The sequence below is a fragment of the Botrytis sinoallii genome (genome assembly GCF_014898435.1).
Source record: "Botrytis sinoallii strain Bc 23 chromosome Unknown BSIN_016, whole genome shotgun sequence".
Classification (NCBI taxonomy): domain Eukaryota; kingdom Fungi; phylum Ascomycota; class Leotiomycetes; order Helotiales; family Sclerotiniaceae; genus Botrytis; species Botrytis sinoallii.
The window spans coordinates 223,744-238,624 of NW_024066043.1; the positions used below are offsets into that span (position 1 = coordinate 223,744).

At 43.4% G+C, this 14,881-nt stretch overlaps 5 protein-coding genes across 5 annotated transcripts; 3 read left to right on the forward strand and 2 right to left on the reverse strand.

Moving 5' to 3' along the window:
• Positions 1-57: 57 nt before the first annotated feature.
• Positions 58-2,855, forward strand: EAF02_008429 (uncharacterized protein; the record flags this gene model as incomplete). The annotated part of the gene is made up of 3 exons (XM_038904477.1): positions 58-720; positions 828-1,190; positions 1,278-2,855. The coding sequence occupies 3 exons, from the start codon at positions 58-60 to the stop codon at positions 2,853-2,855; spliced, it is 2,604 nt and encodes an 867-aa protein (XP_038755534.1).
• A 590-nt stretch (positions 2,856-3,445) lies between these two features.
• EAF02_008430 (uncharacterized protein) lies at positions 3,446-5,422 on the forward strand (the record flags this gene model as incomplete). Its single annotated transcript, XM_038904478.1, has 2 exons — positions 3,446-4,239; positions 4,288-5,422. 2 exons carry the CDS (start codon positions 3,446-3,448, stop codon positions 5,420-5,422), a joined length of 1,929 nt encoding a protein of 642 aa, XP_038755535.1.
• Positions 5,423-5,711: 289 nt separating this feature from the next.
• EAF02_008431 (uncharacterized protein) lies at positions 5,712-6,540 on the reverse strand (the record flags this gene model as incomplete). Its single annotated transcript, XM_038904479.1, has 3 exons — positions 5,712-6,009; positions 6,131-6,346; positions 6,464-6,540. The coding sequence occupies 3 exons, from the start codon at positions 6,538-6,540 to the stop codon at positions 5,712-5,714; spliced, it is 591 nt and encodes a 196-aa protein (XP_038755536.1).
• A 1,780-nt stretch (positions 6,541-8,320) lies between these two features.
• EAF02_008432 (uncharacterized protein) lies at positions 8,321-8,861 on the forward strand (the record flags this gene model as incomplete). The annotated part of the gene is made up of 2 exons (XM_038904480.1): positions 8,321-8,445; positions 8,489-8,861. 2 exons carry the CDS (start codon positions 8,321-8,323, stop codon positions 8,859-8,861), a joined length of 498 nt encoding a protein of 165 aa, XP_038755537.1.
• A 1,114-nt stretch (positions 8,862-9,975) lies between these two features.
• EAF02_008433 (uncharacterized protein) lies at positions 9,976-12,933 on the reverse strand. The gene is made up of 5 exons (XM_038904481.1): positions 12,113-12,933; positions 11,446-12,062; positions 11,086-11,388; positions 10,665-11,039; positions 9,976-10,613 (listed from the first exon to the last, which is right to left on the reverse strand). The coding sequence occupies exons 1-5, from the start codon at positions 12,387-12,389 to the stop codon at positions 10,425-10,427; spliced, it is 1,761 nt and encodes a 586-aa protein (XP_038755538.1). The 5' UTR covers positions 12,390-12,933; the 3' UTR covers positions 9,976-10,424.
• Between the last annotated feature and the right edge of the window lie 1,948 nt (positions 12,934-14,881).

A 14,881-nucleotide genomic window follows, 5' to 3' on the forward strand; every position in this document is an offset into this window, starting at 1 on the left:
TATTCGCAACCATTGACTCTACGATTTCAGGTGCAAGTGGCGAAAGGCATATAGACCATGGGGACACCTACGAAGCGGAGGAAGCTCAACAATGATACAAAGTCCAATGGTTCTCGAAATCTCGACTTCTTTTTCGGAAAGCAAAAGAAAGATGAAGAAGGGTTGTCGTCTCGATCAGTCGGCAGTCCAATCCTGAGCAGCCCAGGTAGCGCGGGTCCTTCGGAATTGACCGATGAGCAACTGGCTAGAAAATTACAAGAGGAATGGAATCGGGAATCGATTGGCGCAAGGGATGTGGCCGAGAATCCTTCGGTGAAGATCGATGAGAATGTTTCAGAGGCTCCAATTCCTGCGGTAGCTACTACAAGCCATACAGATGAAGAGACCTTAATTAATAGCATTCACGACCAGCCAAATGTGAAGTTGGCCAAGCCGAATATCAATAAAAACACTCTTTCTCTACAATCCGCAGGCACAGCAGAAGATACCATTTCATCAAACATACCACTGGATGAAAGTCCTTTGACTTTCGAACCTTCCAAGTATGTGTTTGATCTGCAAAAACACTGGGCTGCAGAAGGAGGGGATGCGTCTTATGCTCTCTTGACAAGATGTTTTGTACTCGTGAATAGCACCCAGAGTCGCATAAAAATTGTAGATACTTTAGTCAATTTACTGAGGATCATTATCGAGGGTGACCCGGATGCTCTCCTACCTACTGTATGTTCATTCCGTGTCTACAAGTCTTTCATAGGCAGATACAACATTTTCGTATCATAAGTCACATGATAGGTTCCGTTGTATACTTGTACTGATTCTCAATAAAGGTCTGGCTGGCAACGAATGCGATTTCACCGCCATACATATCCCTTGAACTAGGTTTAGGAGGCTCAGCCATTTCAAAAGCATTGAAAAATGTGTGTGGGCTAGACTCTAGGTCATTGAAGACCTTATACGACAAACATGGTGATGCTGGTGATGTCGCTTTTGAGGCGAAGAAGAGACAAAGTTTCACACTGAGAAAGCCAAAGCCACTCACAATAAAAGGAGTTTATCAATCCCTGATCAAAATAGCCAAGACGCAAGGAACAGGCAGTAGTGAGATCAAGCAACGAGTTGTTGATCGTTTGCTGCAAGATGCCAGAGGAGCAGAGGAGAGTCGATATGTTGTTAGAACTTTGTGCCAACATGTAAGTAATCATACTGTCTTCCCAATACACTCCGTACGGTTGATTTATGGAGCACCATGTCGACCTCTCACTGATCCTGTCTATTAGCTCCGTATTGGTGCAGTGAAAACTACAATGTTGATTGCTTTATCTCGAGCTTTCCAACTATCTAAACCACCGGGAGCAGACTTTCCTCTTAAATCACCACAAGAGTTGGCAAAACTTAAAAAAGAAGGCTTGACTGAGGTGTGGTCCAAAGGTGAAGAAATCGTGAAAGCATGTTTTGCAAAGAGACCCAATTATAACGACCTGGTACCCGTTTTACTTGAGATTGGAGTCTGCGAGGAACTACTAATTAGATGCGGACTAGCCTTACACATTCCGTTGCGCCCCATGTTAGGAAGTATTACTAGGGATCTCGCAGAAATGCTTACGAAGCTTCAAGGTAGAGATTTCAGTTGCGAGTATAAGTATGATGGACAACGAGCACAAGTTCACTGCGATGAGAATGGCAAAGTGTCAATATTCTCCAGGCATCTAGAACTCATGACTGACAAATATCCCGATCTTGTGGCATTAATTCCCAAGATTCGCGGAGAAGGAGTTGATAGTTTCATCATGGAAGGAGAGGTCGTTTCTGTCGATCGGGAAACTGGTGATCTGAAACCCTTTCAATCATTAGCAAATAGAGCGAGGAAAGACGTAGCAATCGGAAGCGTTACTATTAACGTGTGCTTGTTCTCTTTCGATTTGATGTATTTGAATGGCGAATCACTTCTGAATCGAACATTCCGGGAAAGACGAGAACTTCTACGGGGTTTGTTCGTTGAGGTACCGAATCAGTTCACCTGGGTGAAGAGTATCGATGCTACTTCTCAAGACTCAGAGGTTGTTTTGGAATTCTTCAAAGGTGCAACAGAGCGAAAGTGCGAAGGAATCATGGTGAAGATTCTAGATAATCTACCAAACCCCACGTTACCTGAGTCAGAGAAATTTTCAGATGAACCAGTATCCTCTATTCTCCAGACGGCCCAGAAGCATGCAAAAGAGAGAGGAAAGCCTATAGATAAAGAGCCCGAGAAGAAAACTCGAAGAAAAGCTTTATTGTCTACCTACGAGCCTGACAAACGACTGGATTCTTGGCTGAAAGTGAAGAAAGACTATAGTGCTTCATATGATACACTCGATTTGATACCTGTTGCTGCTTGGCACGGCCAAGGACGCAAAGCAAAATTTTGGTCGCCAATCCTCCTCGCGGTTCGCAACGAAGAGACAGGCACTCTGGAAGCCGTGTGTAAGTGTATCTCGGGATTTAGTGATACATTTTACAAGGCCAACAAAGAATTTTACGAAGAAGGTGGCGAGCATGTTCTTGGAGGCAAACCGAATTACGTCGATTATCGAGGAGGGAACCCCGATGTATGGTTTGAACCACAAGAGGTCTGGGAGATGGCTTTTGCGGATGTCACGATTAGTCCAGTTTATAGAGCGGCAATTGGGCTCGTGAGCGATGAAAAGGGATTAAGTTTGAGATTTCCCAGGTTCCTGAAAAAGAGAGAAGATAAATCTATAGAAGAAGCTAGCACAGGTGAATTCCTGGCTACCTTGTGGAGGAAGCAGGAACAAAAGGTTGACGGTGGAAACAATGAAGCACAGGAGGTAGATCCGGAGGAGGACGATGAATGATCCATCACTTCACGCAAGTTGTTCCAGCTAGATGATAGAGTGCCACCGAGAGGATATTATCTATATTGGAAATGTATTGTAACCTTAATATTTACCCGTATATAGCAGAAGCTACTTCCAGTAATGCCTGCAGACCATACATCTATAATGTTGCTTTCGTACTTCAATTGTACACCAACTAAATGAAAGATGGCATTTGAAAACATGGACTTATTCCATCAAATCATATTCCTTAATCGTGAAGAAAGGGGTGAAACAATTGTCCTGGTGCTAAATTTACAAAACCCACTTTATCAGCATCTCGTTGCCGAGCCAACAAAGAAGTCACAACCCGGAAAAAAAACAGACGATAATCGATACATTAACAACTCATTGATATTAATTTAAAGTTTACTGCAGCCAATTTCTCTGCACCAATATTTATTATGGCGAGGGCTTGTAGTATATAGTAGTGATGAGGAATTCCCGGACGTGAATGAAGTTATTCGAGGAAAGGCAGGAACAAAAACATCAAAAAAGTATCTGGAGAAACAAATAGGAAGGTCAAGCGGAGTGAACCGAAAAGTGACCTGAAGAAAGAGAAAGGATCGATGGTCTCAAATGTGGAGGAATTAGGGAGTGATGAAATGGAAAGCTCTAAGAATGCAAAGCCTAAAGCTAGGAAGCGCGTTTTGAAGCAGAACTCAGATAATCCGCTTTTGAAACCGTTGAGTATGGGTACGAAGCGATCGAGTACGGAACCTAGAAAGATATCGGCTTCAAATTCAGCGGTTCCGATGACGCGAGTGGCGAAGGAAGAACCAAGGCGGAAGGCAACGGTTGTGAAACCTAGGATACCGGATTTTGAAGAGGAGCGCAAAGTTGTGGCTCGGAACTATAGGGTAACGGATTCGGAAGAGGAAAAGGATGAAGATGATTCGGGCGATTTATCAGATTTTGTACCGATGCCAAAAGTGTTGAAGGATGAACCAAAAAGGAAACCAATGGTTCCAAAGCCTAGGATACCAGATCTTGATGGGAAACGAAGACCAACGGCTCGGAAACCTACAATAGCCGATTCAGAGGAGGAAGACGAAGATGATGATTCAGATGATCTATCAGATTTCATAGTAGACGACGATGACGATTCTGACGTGTTCAAAACACCTCCAAAATCGACTCGAAGACTGGTCAGGGGTCGTAGGACAGTGGTTGAAGATTCGAGTGATACTGATACAGAGGAGGAGATTCTACGACAACTACTAGATAAAACTACACTCGACGACAAAGATACACCACCTGCATTCAACCCACCTGTCTTACAGCCACCAAAGAGAGACGAGAAAGTTGAGATCCGGCCAGGGACTTCTTCTAGTTTTGATGACAATGGAGCTGTTTTACGATTGTAAGGAAGTCGATCTCATGGTATTAGAGATATGCTAACATATTCAAGCTCCCCCTCACCCAGAAAAGTATCCAAAGGAGTCAAACTATCAACACCCCCAGGAAGCCCGGAATCAAAACCTCGAGGCCTGGCATCGCCTAAAAAGTTATCCCGCATACCATCTACACCGCACCGTCCCAGTATGGATAGTTTCTGGTCTCAAGATCTTGTCAACGATTGGAACGATCAATACTCTCCCATGAAAACCCTCCAACCCATCTCCAAACCCAAACTTCAACCACCCTCAACTTCAGGAGGTATATCTCTCTTCAAGAAACCCCCTTCGTTCAAAGCTCCTCGCATAGACAAAGATTCCAAAAAAGCCTTCTCAATCTCCAAACACACCATCGCCTCCGATTTCCTCCTCGAACTCGACACCAAAATCACATCCGGCCGCATTGCCGAACTCTCCGCCTCTACCGGCGGCGTCCAAATCATCTGGTCCAAAAAACTCATCACAACCGCCGGTCGTGCAAATTGGAAACGCGAGACCATCAAATCTCCCCTAACCACCAATACCGATGGCAAAGCCCCCACCACATTCCGTCACTACGCATCCATCGAGCTCGCCGAAAAAGTCATCGACGACGAAAACCGTCTCTTGAATGTTCTCGCGCACGAATTCTGTCATCTGGCCAATTTCATGATCTCGAATATCAAAACTAATCCGCACGGAAAAGAATTCAAAGAATGGGCTGCGAAGTGTTCGAATGAATTTGGGGATCGCGGAATTGAGGTTACGACGAAACATTCTTATGAGATAGAGTATAAATATGTGTGGGAATGTACGGAAGCAGGTTGCAAAACACTGTTTAAGAGACATTCGAAAAGTATCGATACGCAAAGACATAGGTGTGGTGCTTGTAAGGGGGTTTTGGCACAGATCAAACCGGTGCCTAGGGGAGCGGCAAAGAATGGAAAGGAGAATGAGTATCAGATTTTTGTAAAGGAAAATATGAAGAGGATCAGGGACGAGAATCCGGGGAGTCCGCAGAAAGATATTATGGGGTTGGTAGCGAAGAAGTATCAGGAGCAGAAGGCTAGTAAAGCTGCACAAGCGGGGGAGAAGGAGAGTACGCCTGATGACGGGGATGTGGAGATTGTTGCGAGGAAACTCGATTTCTTGGATTTGACGAGTCCGTGAGAGTGAGAGTGAGAGAAAAATCAAATTGGAATTTGAGATTTGTTGAATAACTAATGAAATCCAGACTATTCAGAACAATAATCATCATAATGACAGCTAATTCTGTAAATACGCATTGCTCTGTCCTGACAAAGGGAATGGAAATTTGAAAAACAACCTGTGAAACATAGTAAATCCTCAGCATCCAGCCAAATCCATACTAAATCGATCTTTATTCCATTTCGATATCGCCCATCTCCCAATCCCCTTCCATCCGTTCCTCTCTCACTCCTCTTCCCCCTTTCATCATCTAAACCTCATCAAAAAGACCCCAATCCTTAATCTTGAAAGTTTCCCAAATCTTTGCTGCATGTTCAACAGCATTCTCAATCAACTTTCCCTGTTTCCCTAATTGCAAATCCACATCGTCGGCTGAATATTCGCCTTTAATATGAGGCACGTTAATTGTTACCAAGATATCTGTACTCTCTCTTTCTAAACGGATAAGATTTAGTACTATGGCTGTGAAATCTGGAGCTGAGGCGCGGGAGTTGGGATCATGAGGGGGTGTTTGAGTGGCGATGAGTGTGTAGGCGGGAGTGTTTTCGCTGGGAGTTGTCAGATTTGGGTTGAGTAGATGAGGCTTGGTCATGTGACGTAGCGGAGATGGATGATGGGGGATAGAGGATAGAGGAATGGGAAAAGAACAAAAGAATGTGAGGTACACACGGCAATTTAGAAAACTTGGTATCAGTAATCGACCACACTTTCACAGTATCCAAATCGGAATCAACAATATCCTCCAAATGAGTCGTCATAGCCGCTCCATCGGTCGCGGGGCTAGAGCCCGCAGTACCGACTCGCTCGGTGATATCGAATATGATACTGGTGAAACCATCTTTATCCAAATAGACTTCTTGATGGTCGGGAACTTGTCTTATTGTACTGTGGAATTGTTAGTTTGGTGCTGATCGTGATAGTTTTGAGTTTTCGTCAGGAGTGGATGTGGGGCTCTGCATGTGTTGTGATGTTGGTTGGTTTTTTTTTCTAGAAAGAGCTTACCTGACGTCGGCGAATGTAGATGGAAGGTCGACTATGAGGGCGCCGCCGAAGAGTGGAGTGGAAGAATATGTAGTCATGATTGTAGATATTTATTTGGTATCGTATCGTATGAGCGTGAGGGTGATGTGATGTTATGGGGTTGTTGCTTTTGATATGTTGTGTTGGTAGGGCTGCAGTTTGGGATGGCAGGGTAGGACGTCACTTGTTTGATGATTCGCTTGGTGAGGAACAGGGAAGATGGAAGATTGAAGAAACCACCAATGTCTGCCCAATACTTCTCTTGGGTAATAATTTTCGTTTTATTGTTTTGAGTGAGAGGAATGGGGTGAAGTGTAATAAAGTTGTAAAGTGTGAATATGAGATGAAAGGAGAGAAGTGTGAATAAATTTTGATAGTCTTGACGATCGGGTACACTTGCCCCATCCTACACCTGGGCAACTTTTAGCGGCTGAGTTGGCTTTCCTTCCAATTTTCATTGCATCTTTTGCAACATTCACAAAATCCAGCCAAAGAGTTCAAAACAATGCTATCTTTTAAAACTTGGAGTCGAATGAGTGCTAATTCGGGTGGTAGCAGATCCTCAACACGCAACGTCCTCTCTAAAGCATTATATCTATCTCCTCCGTTGTTAACATATCACGGAATATGTACGCAAGACATCACACTTACATATTAGTGAAGAAGGCGAGATGGGCAACTGGGCTACCTTAAGCCATTGCTGGGGTCAGGTTGGTGGTTATGTAACTAATGTCGCAAATTTGGATTGCAGAACACGTTCTATATTTATGCAAGAGCTTCCGGCCACACTGAAAGATGCCATCAAAGTCACGAGGTGTATGAAATTAAAGTATCTATGGATTGATTCGATTTGCATTCTCCAAGGTTCCGATGTTGCTGCCCAGGCAGATTGGCTATCCGAGGCAAGCGCATGTGAGAATACTACAAACATTGTGATTTTTTATTGCTGCCGATGACGCATCTTCTGACCAAATTGGGTTTCTGCGCATTTTACGTACACAAATGGCAAAGGTTTCTATTTCCATGCCGTTAGCGCACTGGCGACGCGCAGGGTCTTGTACGATATATCTTCAAGCAGATGTTAAACCCCATACCCCGGTCGGCGTCGACCCATTCTCGCTACTAGAGGATGGACGCTTCAAGAACACGTTCTCTCTCCACGCGCTCTACACTACAATCATGAACAACTTGTCTGGAATTGCCAGCTTCAGAAACTCTCAGAATCGAATGTGAATCCGGGAATCTTGTCGTCAAGCGATAGACCGTGCATAGTAGGGATGCCCAAAGATTTTTCTTAGCCCCAATCCATGGGGAAGAGCATATATATGACAACTTTGGCCCCTTACATGCTCGGTTACTCAACATAAAGAAGCGGTGGTACAGCTTAGTCGATGAGTATGCGACTCGTGCTCTTACTTTTGAGACTGATAGACCCATTGCGTTGGTTGGATTAATACAAGAAATTGAAGCACAGTCCGGATTTACTTATTGGGTAGGTATATGGGCCGAAGACGCCCATGCTGGTCTTCTCTGGAGAGTAACTGGGCGAGTGAATATCCCAGTAGCGTATATTGCACCTTCATGGAGCTGGGCCAGCCTCGACATCAGCCCCTACAATGATTCTTATGACCATGGCTTTTATCCATTCGGCGGTTGGAAATCGACAGCTCAAAAATTTAAAGCCAATATATCTAGCTGTGAGATCACAACTGTTGATGGGATTCCCAACGGACATCTTATAACTGCGAAGCTCACACTCCATACCCATTGTCTTCGTTTAAGTCAGCGAGGATTGTTAGTGATGTGGCTATAGCGACCCCCGCCGTTTTGTTACCATCAATGGCTGCGAGAAGGGAAATTCTCCTAAAATTTGATGTCGAACCGTCGAAACTCATACGCCTGGCCTTCAGAACCGTTGTTTTCACCACCTCCACAAGTCAGTGCTTTGCAGCCAAGGGTAAAAGGTGTTCTTCACTGGGCATCTTCTTGCATCCATTTTTTCTATAGTCTTGTGGCAAAATCGAGAACTCATGCTGTACCATTCTCCCAAAAACCAGCTCAAGCTCCATCACCGAACTTAAAATACACGAATCGTCATGTTTTGTTACGCGAGACAAAGGCTGTAACTGAGCAGCTCTCTACTACGCAGCGTAATTCCAATAACCTCATCATATTACGGATTGCAAGCATCAGCAAATCGACAGTCAGATCTTGCGGACGGATGTACCAAATGAAACCTGATATTGGCAGTACAATGTGTCTCCTTGTCCACCCCGGTACAGAAGAGGGAACTTTTAAGAGGGTAGGCTTGGCACAGATTTCAGACCTCAAATATTGCAGTTCATTGCCATGGGAAATGCGTACTATCGTACTGGTTTGAGGTATTTTTCCTTTCCCATCATTCAGCGTCAGTTTTAGCAATATGAAATTATCAACGGTGTAACAGTCTATTCACATATTCAGCTCACAACCCCACTTTAATTAGATCGAATTCAATAGCATATGTTTGGGATTGCAGTTTAGCTTTGAAGAATCTCGAATAACAATCATTCTGCCTGCTGTATCCAACCAAAGCAATTGATATATTGAATCCAAGATAGCTCAAAAACATTCGAGCTTTCACACTCTCCATTCAAATACTAGTTGGAATCAACAAAAACTAAATCCATCAGCACTCTTTCTCCCGTGAATGAAAATCGAGCAACATTTGGCATCTGCGAACTCCTTAAATAAGTGATAATAACTACATCCTTAAATTTATCATGCAAAAAATAGAAAAAATTCATCTAATCTCTAGAGAGTACTAGGAAATCGCAAAAACAAACTCTTTCATCAAAACAAAATCGTAAATCACACTGCAAAAACCATACTATACACATACATACATTAACAATCCCCCTTCCCTCACCAAAAACCATCCACCAACCCCATCTCCACACCCCACAAAAACCCCCCACTCACCCACTCACTCACTCACCATCCCCTCCCCTACCACCCACCCACCTCCAAAAAATCCCCCTCCTCACACAACCCTTCCCCCCCCTTTCAAAAATGCAAAAATAAAGTGCTCTGAATAATCAGAAGGTGTGTTACAAAGATTTGAAAAATGGAGTATCATGGGCATGAGCCACGGTCATCTCTGGTAAAAGGCCAAGAAATGAATTCTGAGCTAGCTTGTCCCACTCCGACCTCGTAACCTGCTGTTTGGGAATATATATATGAGTAAAAAAGGTTGTGGTGATGGTTGGGTGGGATGGGCGCTTGGACCAGGGGTCGGGGGATGTTCGAGGGTGGGTGGGAGTGGGCTGAACATAAACGCAATACTACCTACTACTATTCACGAGATCGTGGGAATATGGATATTGGGAAGGGGATGTGTTAGGAATGTGTCAGGTTTGGTAGATGTTATAAACAAGAGGGATCTTGATCGATTTGTTTTGCTGTTCGTGAAGAAATAAAAGATATTAATTGCACTGAAATTGGTCTTTCATTCAATAATTTCTTCTTCTAACATCTACTTCTAGTCTACAACTAAACAGAGCCATGTGCGTGAGGAGCTTATATTCAATGCCTACTTAGAGTAGAAGAGAAAATAGAAATTAATAACACTGTCTACAATTGCGATTATTATATTCATATCGATTGCGCGAGTGACAGAAAATTCTACTCCTCAACCTTCAAACCCATTATTCAATTAATTCATCTCTCCTTGCCTTCCACCTCTCATAATGAAGACTTCCAATTCCAATTCCAATTTCAAACCCGAACCTAAAAGATCAAACAATCCATGGTATCTTGACTCCATAACTCCATTCCCGCCTCATAAACATTACCATTTCCATCTTCTCATCCATCCATTCGTAGTATCATGACCCATCTATATATCCTTCCACTTTCCCATCTTCCCTTGTCCCACAACCATCATTATCCGCTAGCATTATTTCTATGCAGTCCCATCGACTTCATAACCAACACTCTTACCCCATCTCTTTTCTCTCCTTATTGCCCACCCTTTGATTGCAATCACCAAGATAATCCAAGCCATCAAAAATGTGATGAGACCCATGGAAACTGTAAAAACAAACATCGCATCGAGATCATTCATTTCAATTGCCTTGACAGTATCTTTGCTCTACAATTCTGTTAGTGTTGGTACATCCAAGCTCGAGAAGGAATGACATACACTAGCCATGAAAATTAAGCCTCCAGCCATCAAACAGAAAGCTGTAATGATTTCCGTAGGGGGTCTACCAGGAAGAATCGAAGTTGGTGGTGAAAGGTAGAATACAACATAAGTAGCAGCACGTGCAAATGCTGCACCCACAAGTAAAGTTCCCCATTGTCCATGAATCATAGTTGAGACCATTGAATGTTGATGGTGAGAACTCATCATCATTCCTAATAGCATAACGACTAAGGCCGGAATTGGGTTCATCGAAAACCTATAGGATTTCGGTTCTTGAGCTCCTGGATGATAGGGTGACATTTGAGATGATGATTGTTGAAGTGTGGTATTCAAAAGGTTGCGAATTTTGTTCGACTCAATGAGCATACCGCACTGTACGAGTTAGTAGTGTTTAGTAATTATTATCTTAAAGACTCACCAATCCACCACCAATAAACATAATGGTGATTGAAATATGCTCGAGATCTTGTGCGCTCCATGCACTCCCCCAAGCAGCCAGATGTTCTAAGAAAACATTCGTGGAGCCATAAAAGAAGATGAGGAAACTTTCTACGAACTCGGCGGTTGGAGTAAATCGTCGCTCATTGTCAGGTTTAATATTCCAGGACCAACCAATTTCGGCGAAGCAACCTGCCCATCGACCAAGAGTCAAGATTCCATACCAGAAGAAAACCGAACCCTTAATGAAGTGCGCAAGACCACTGTAAATCTCTGCTCCTTTCTGTGTTGTCATTTAGTTTCTGAAGATGTATGAATTCATGGAGCTGGCAAAACTTACAAATAAACCACCATACGTGACGAATCCAGATGTGAGAATAGCAAAACCAAGGAGAAGGATTATTCGATCCACAACGTCACATGAAAATTGAATTACTCTCAAGAGACGAGCAGAAAGTAATCCCGGAAGTCGTTTCGACAAGTATTGATCCACCTGGGTACCTTTCATCAAGCCCACTTTTTCAAACTCGTCATTTTCCGATTCATTTAATGTATTTTCATCATCTCCAGACAGAGACATCGATTGGCTTCGTAGAGATTCGGTACCTGGTTCAGTACCTTGACCACTATCATCCGATAATCTGGGGATAGGTTTAGGTCGTTCGTGCATGCGGGTATGCTCTGCTATCGCTTCTCTCGAAACTGGAACATACCCGGAGTTCTCCTGTTCCTTCTCGCCTCTGCGCCCCGCGTAGGCACTGATGACCCCTAATAGCGCTTGTGCAGTGACTACGCATATCAAAATCCACCCCAATTTATGATGAAAATTATTCGGATAAAGGTCTGGAGTGGAAGCATTGTATATTATACTGCAGAGGAAACCGCCACCGTTCAAAGCTAGAAACGTGAATTGTGTAGGGAGACTTAATCGAGATCGAGAGATGGAGAGCATCACACCTAAAATGTATTAGATTTTGGAGACATTTCACTGTTCCCGAACTACTCACAAATTGGCAGAACGAACACCCATCCTATGGTCATGAGTATAATGTGAGCTACCATCAGACTGCCATGTTCAGAATATCGAAAATAACTAGAAGGTTCAGCCACCACGGTGTCCATGCCGGACGAAACTGTGGCTGTAGAAATAGCTGTGGCTACCGAACTCATTGGCATGCTCATATCCATTTCCAGTTCTTCATCGCCGTGTGCGGCTATTAGAGGTGCAAGTCCGAGCAATATAAGACTGCTACATAATGCGAGGTTTCGCAGATGTGAAGGCATCTGATTTTATTTCGTACTGTGCTAGTAGTGGAAGATGCGATGATGGTAAGAAAAGTATTGAGTGTGAAAAAGAGCACAATGTAAATAATCTAGGGTCTCTGGGTATCGTATCTCAAGGGGTATGGAACAGTGAAGGATGAGGTAAGAAGAAATCACAAGTGCGGCGTTCACCAAATATGTATACTGATGATGAAAACAAAATAGTGGAACAAAAGAAAGAGATGTTCTAGAAGAATGGTCTTGTCTTGTCTTTACGCCGAAAAGGAAAATGTGTGGGTAAAGAAGTCGGAAGGAGGTAGCAACATTGGCCGCAGAATAACGACAAATAAATAGGTTTCCCGTGATGGAATCATGGGAATGAGGTAAAAGCAATGGAAAGAAAGGATTTTTGCCAACGGTGATGACTCCGTATGTTCCGATATCGAATCATTCGAATGGAACAGTAAATTTTGAATTTCTTACTCCACTGACCAAGTTCGCGCCCTATGGATTGAAATGCAAATGTGCATATACATAGGCGTCAGCCAGCTAGCACGAGGTTCCAAATGACTAGGGATTGGATATTCGGCATTGTTTGTGCGAACGATCGAGATTGGGATTTTGCTGGGTTTACTACCTTACCTGACCTTACCTGCCTTGGGTGCTCTTGAGTTGATTCTTGTTGCTTCCAAATGAATTCTAGATCGCATACGATTTTTTTCGATGAGCTAGGTACCTTGGCTTGCTTGGGATACAAATGTAATTTGATAGATGACTAATAAGCTAACATTTGGAAGCAACAACTTACAAGCTGACTACCGCAAGCGGCGGCATTTGAAATGGGTGATATCATCCTCATCCGACTTTTCCATTGCATTTGATGTTTTAGTCTCTTTCCTTCAAAAGGACCATACATGATATGATATAGTAGAGTAAGTAGTTAATTATTGAATATATGACCTCAAGCTGTGTCTAATGAATTCTCTCTAAATTCTCACATCATTGCATTTGTCTTCTTTTTCTTTGTCTTCATTCAGAATTCTCGGTATCTACAATGGCTCAGGTGGGTAATTGAAGCTAGGTGAGAAAGCCATCAGAAAAGCTATAGGGCTTGGCGTGCATGAATATGACGTGGGGGCGTTAGACTGAACATTGGGTGTTTATTAAGCTCTGTACAAGTAGCGTGCAAGGTGATCAAAGGATTAATTGTATCCACAGCAGAACGTCAACACTCAAAATGAACAACATCCGCGCAATCAAACAACCGCGCGACAAGATATACATGCACATATACATACTGTCTCTTCTTGTCTCTACTTGGGATTCCAAACATATCATCTTGGCTAACATGAAACTCATAAATGAGACTCAGCACGGCATTTCTTTCCCTGCAAGGACTTCAATCCAAACACACATTGACTCAACCATCTCAATTACCTAGTATATCATAGATCTGACAACGCAGCTGACATACCAAGCTTACCATACTCCGGTCCTTAGACTCACAATTACTAATAGATACTTAATAATTAATAATACACTTTCCACCAGCACCTTGCATTAAAACACCAGGTCAACGACAAGGCTGTATCAAAAAGAGAAAGGAAAGAAGAAAAAAAGCTCCTCACATGAAAAGCCTTCACCAATAACATGCATTTCCAACCCAACATCATGTCCCCGCTCGTGACTGAGATCATTATGATAGCTCGAGGATAATACCATCCGTTCCACCCATGCATGCATGTACGTACGAGCTTACTTGACTAGTAACCTCTGTCGAGCCTCTACTATCCATGCTCTACCATTGAAGATCTTCCAACCACCACGTTTTCTTTCGTTCCTTACCTCCACATTTATTACTTCAGCAATCGAGCCATTTCAACGACACTCAACTCCGACATTTCCGAAGACTCATTCATGATTCATGGTGGGACAATTCTCATCACGATTTCGACTTCTTGCATGCGCGCATCGTGGCACGAGGAACAGAATAAATCCCCAGTCCATGCAAGTGGTAACGGAAACATCGGAATCATCATTCATCGTGACTACAGAAAAACTCACAGGGCGTTCTTTTCCCTAACTTACACATGTCATGTTGACATGTTGCATACCTCCCCGACCATGTCATGCCGATATTTAGTAGCTACCTTGGAAAATAATCATCTGATTATCAAAACATATTGGGGCTTACAGACCAAACTTCTCCGAAGAAAACACACTCGGTCACCACGTTTCTTACTCGTCAGCCTTTCACATAGTATACATACCTCTCCGCCAACGTCCAAAGATTACTCTGGACATCGACTTCCAATCTTTCACGCCTCCCAAACCCCAAACAAAAAACATAACGAACCACATCTCATCAAGATTGACGCCATCGACCATCCCGTTCCACGCCGAGACCGCCACTAAAACCTTCTCAACACACCGTGCAGGCTGCAGCTCGCTTCTCCCATCCTTCAAAAGAGGGGGTCCTAGCTTCCACCCCTCTCGCTCTCACTACCTACACG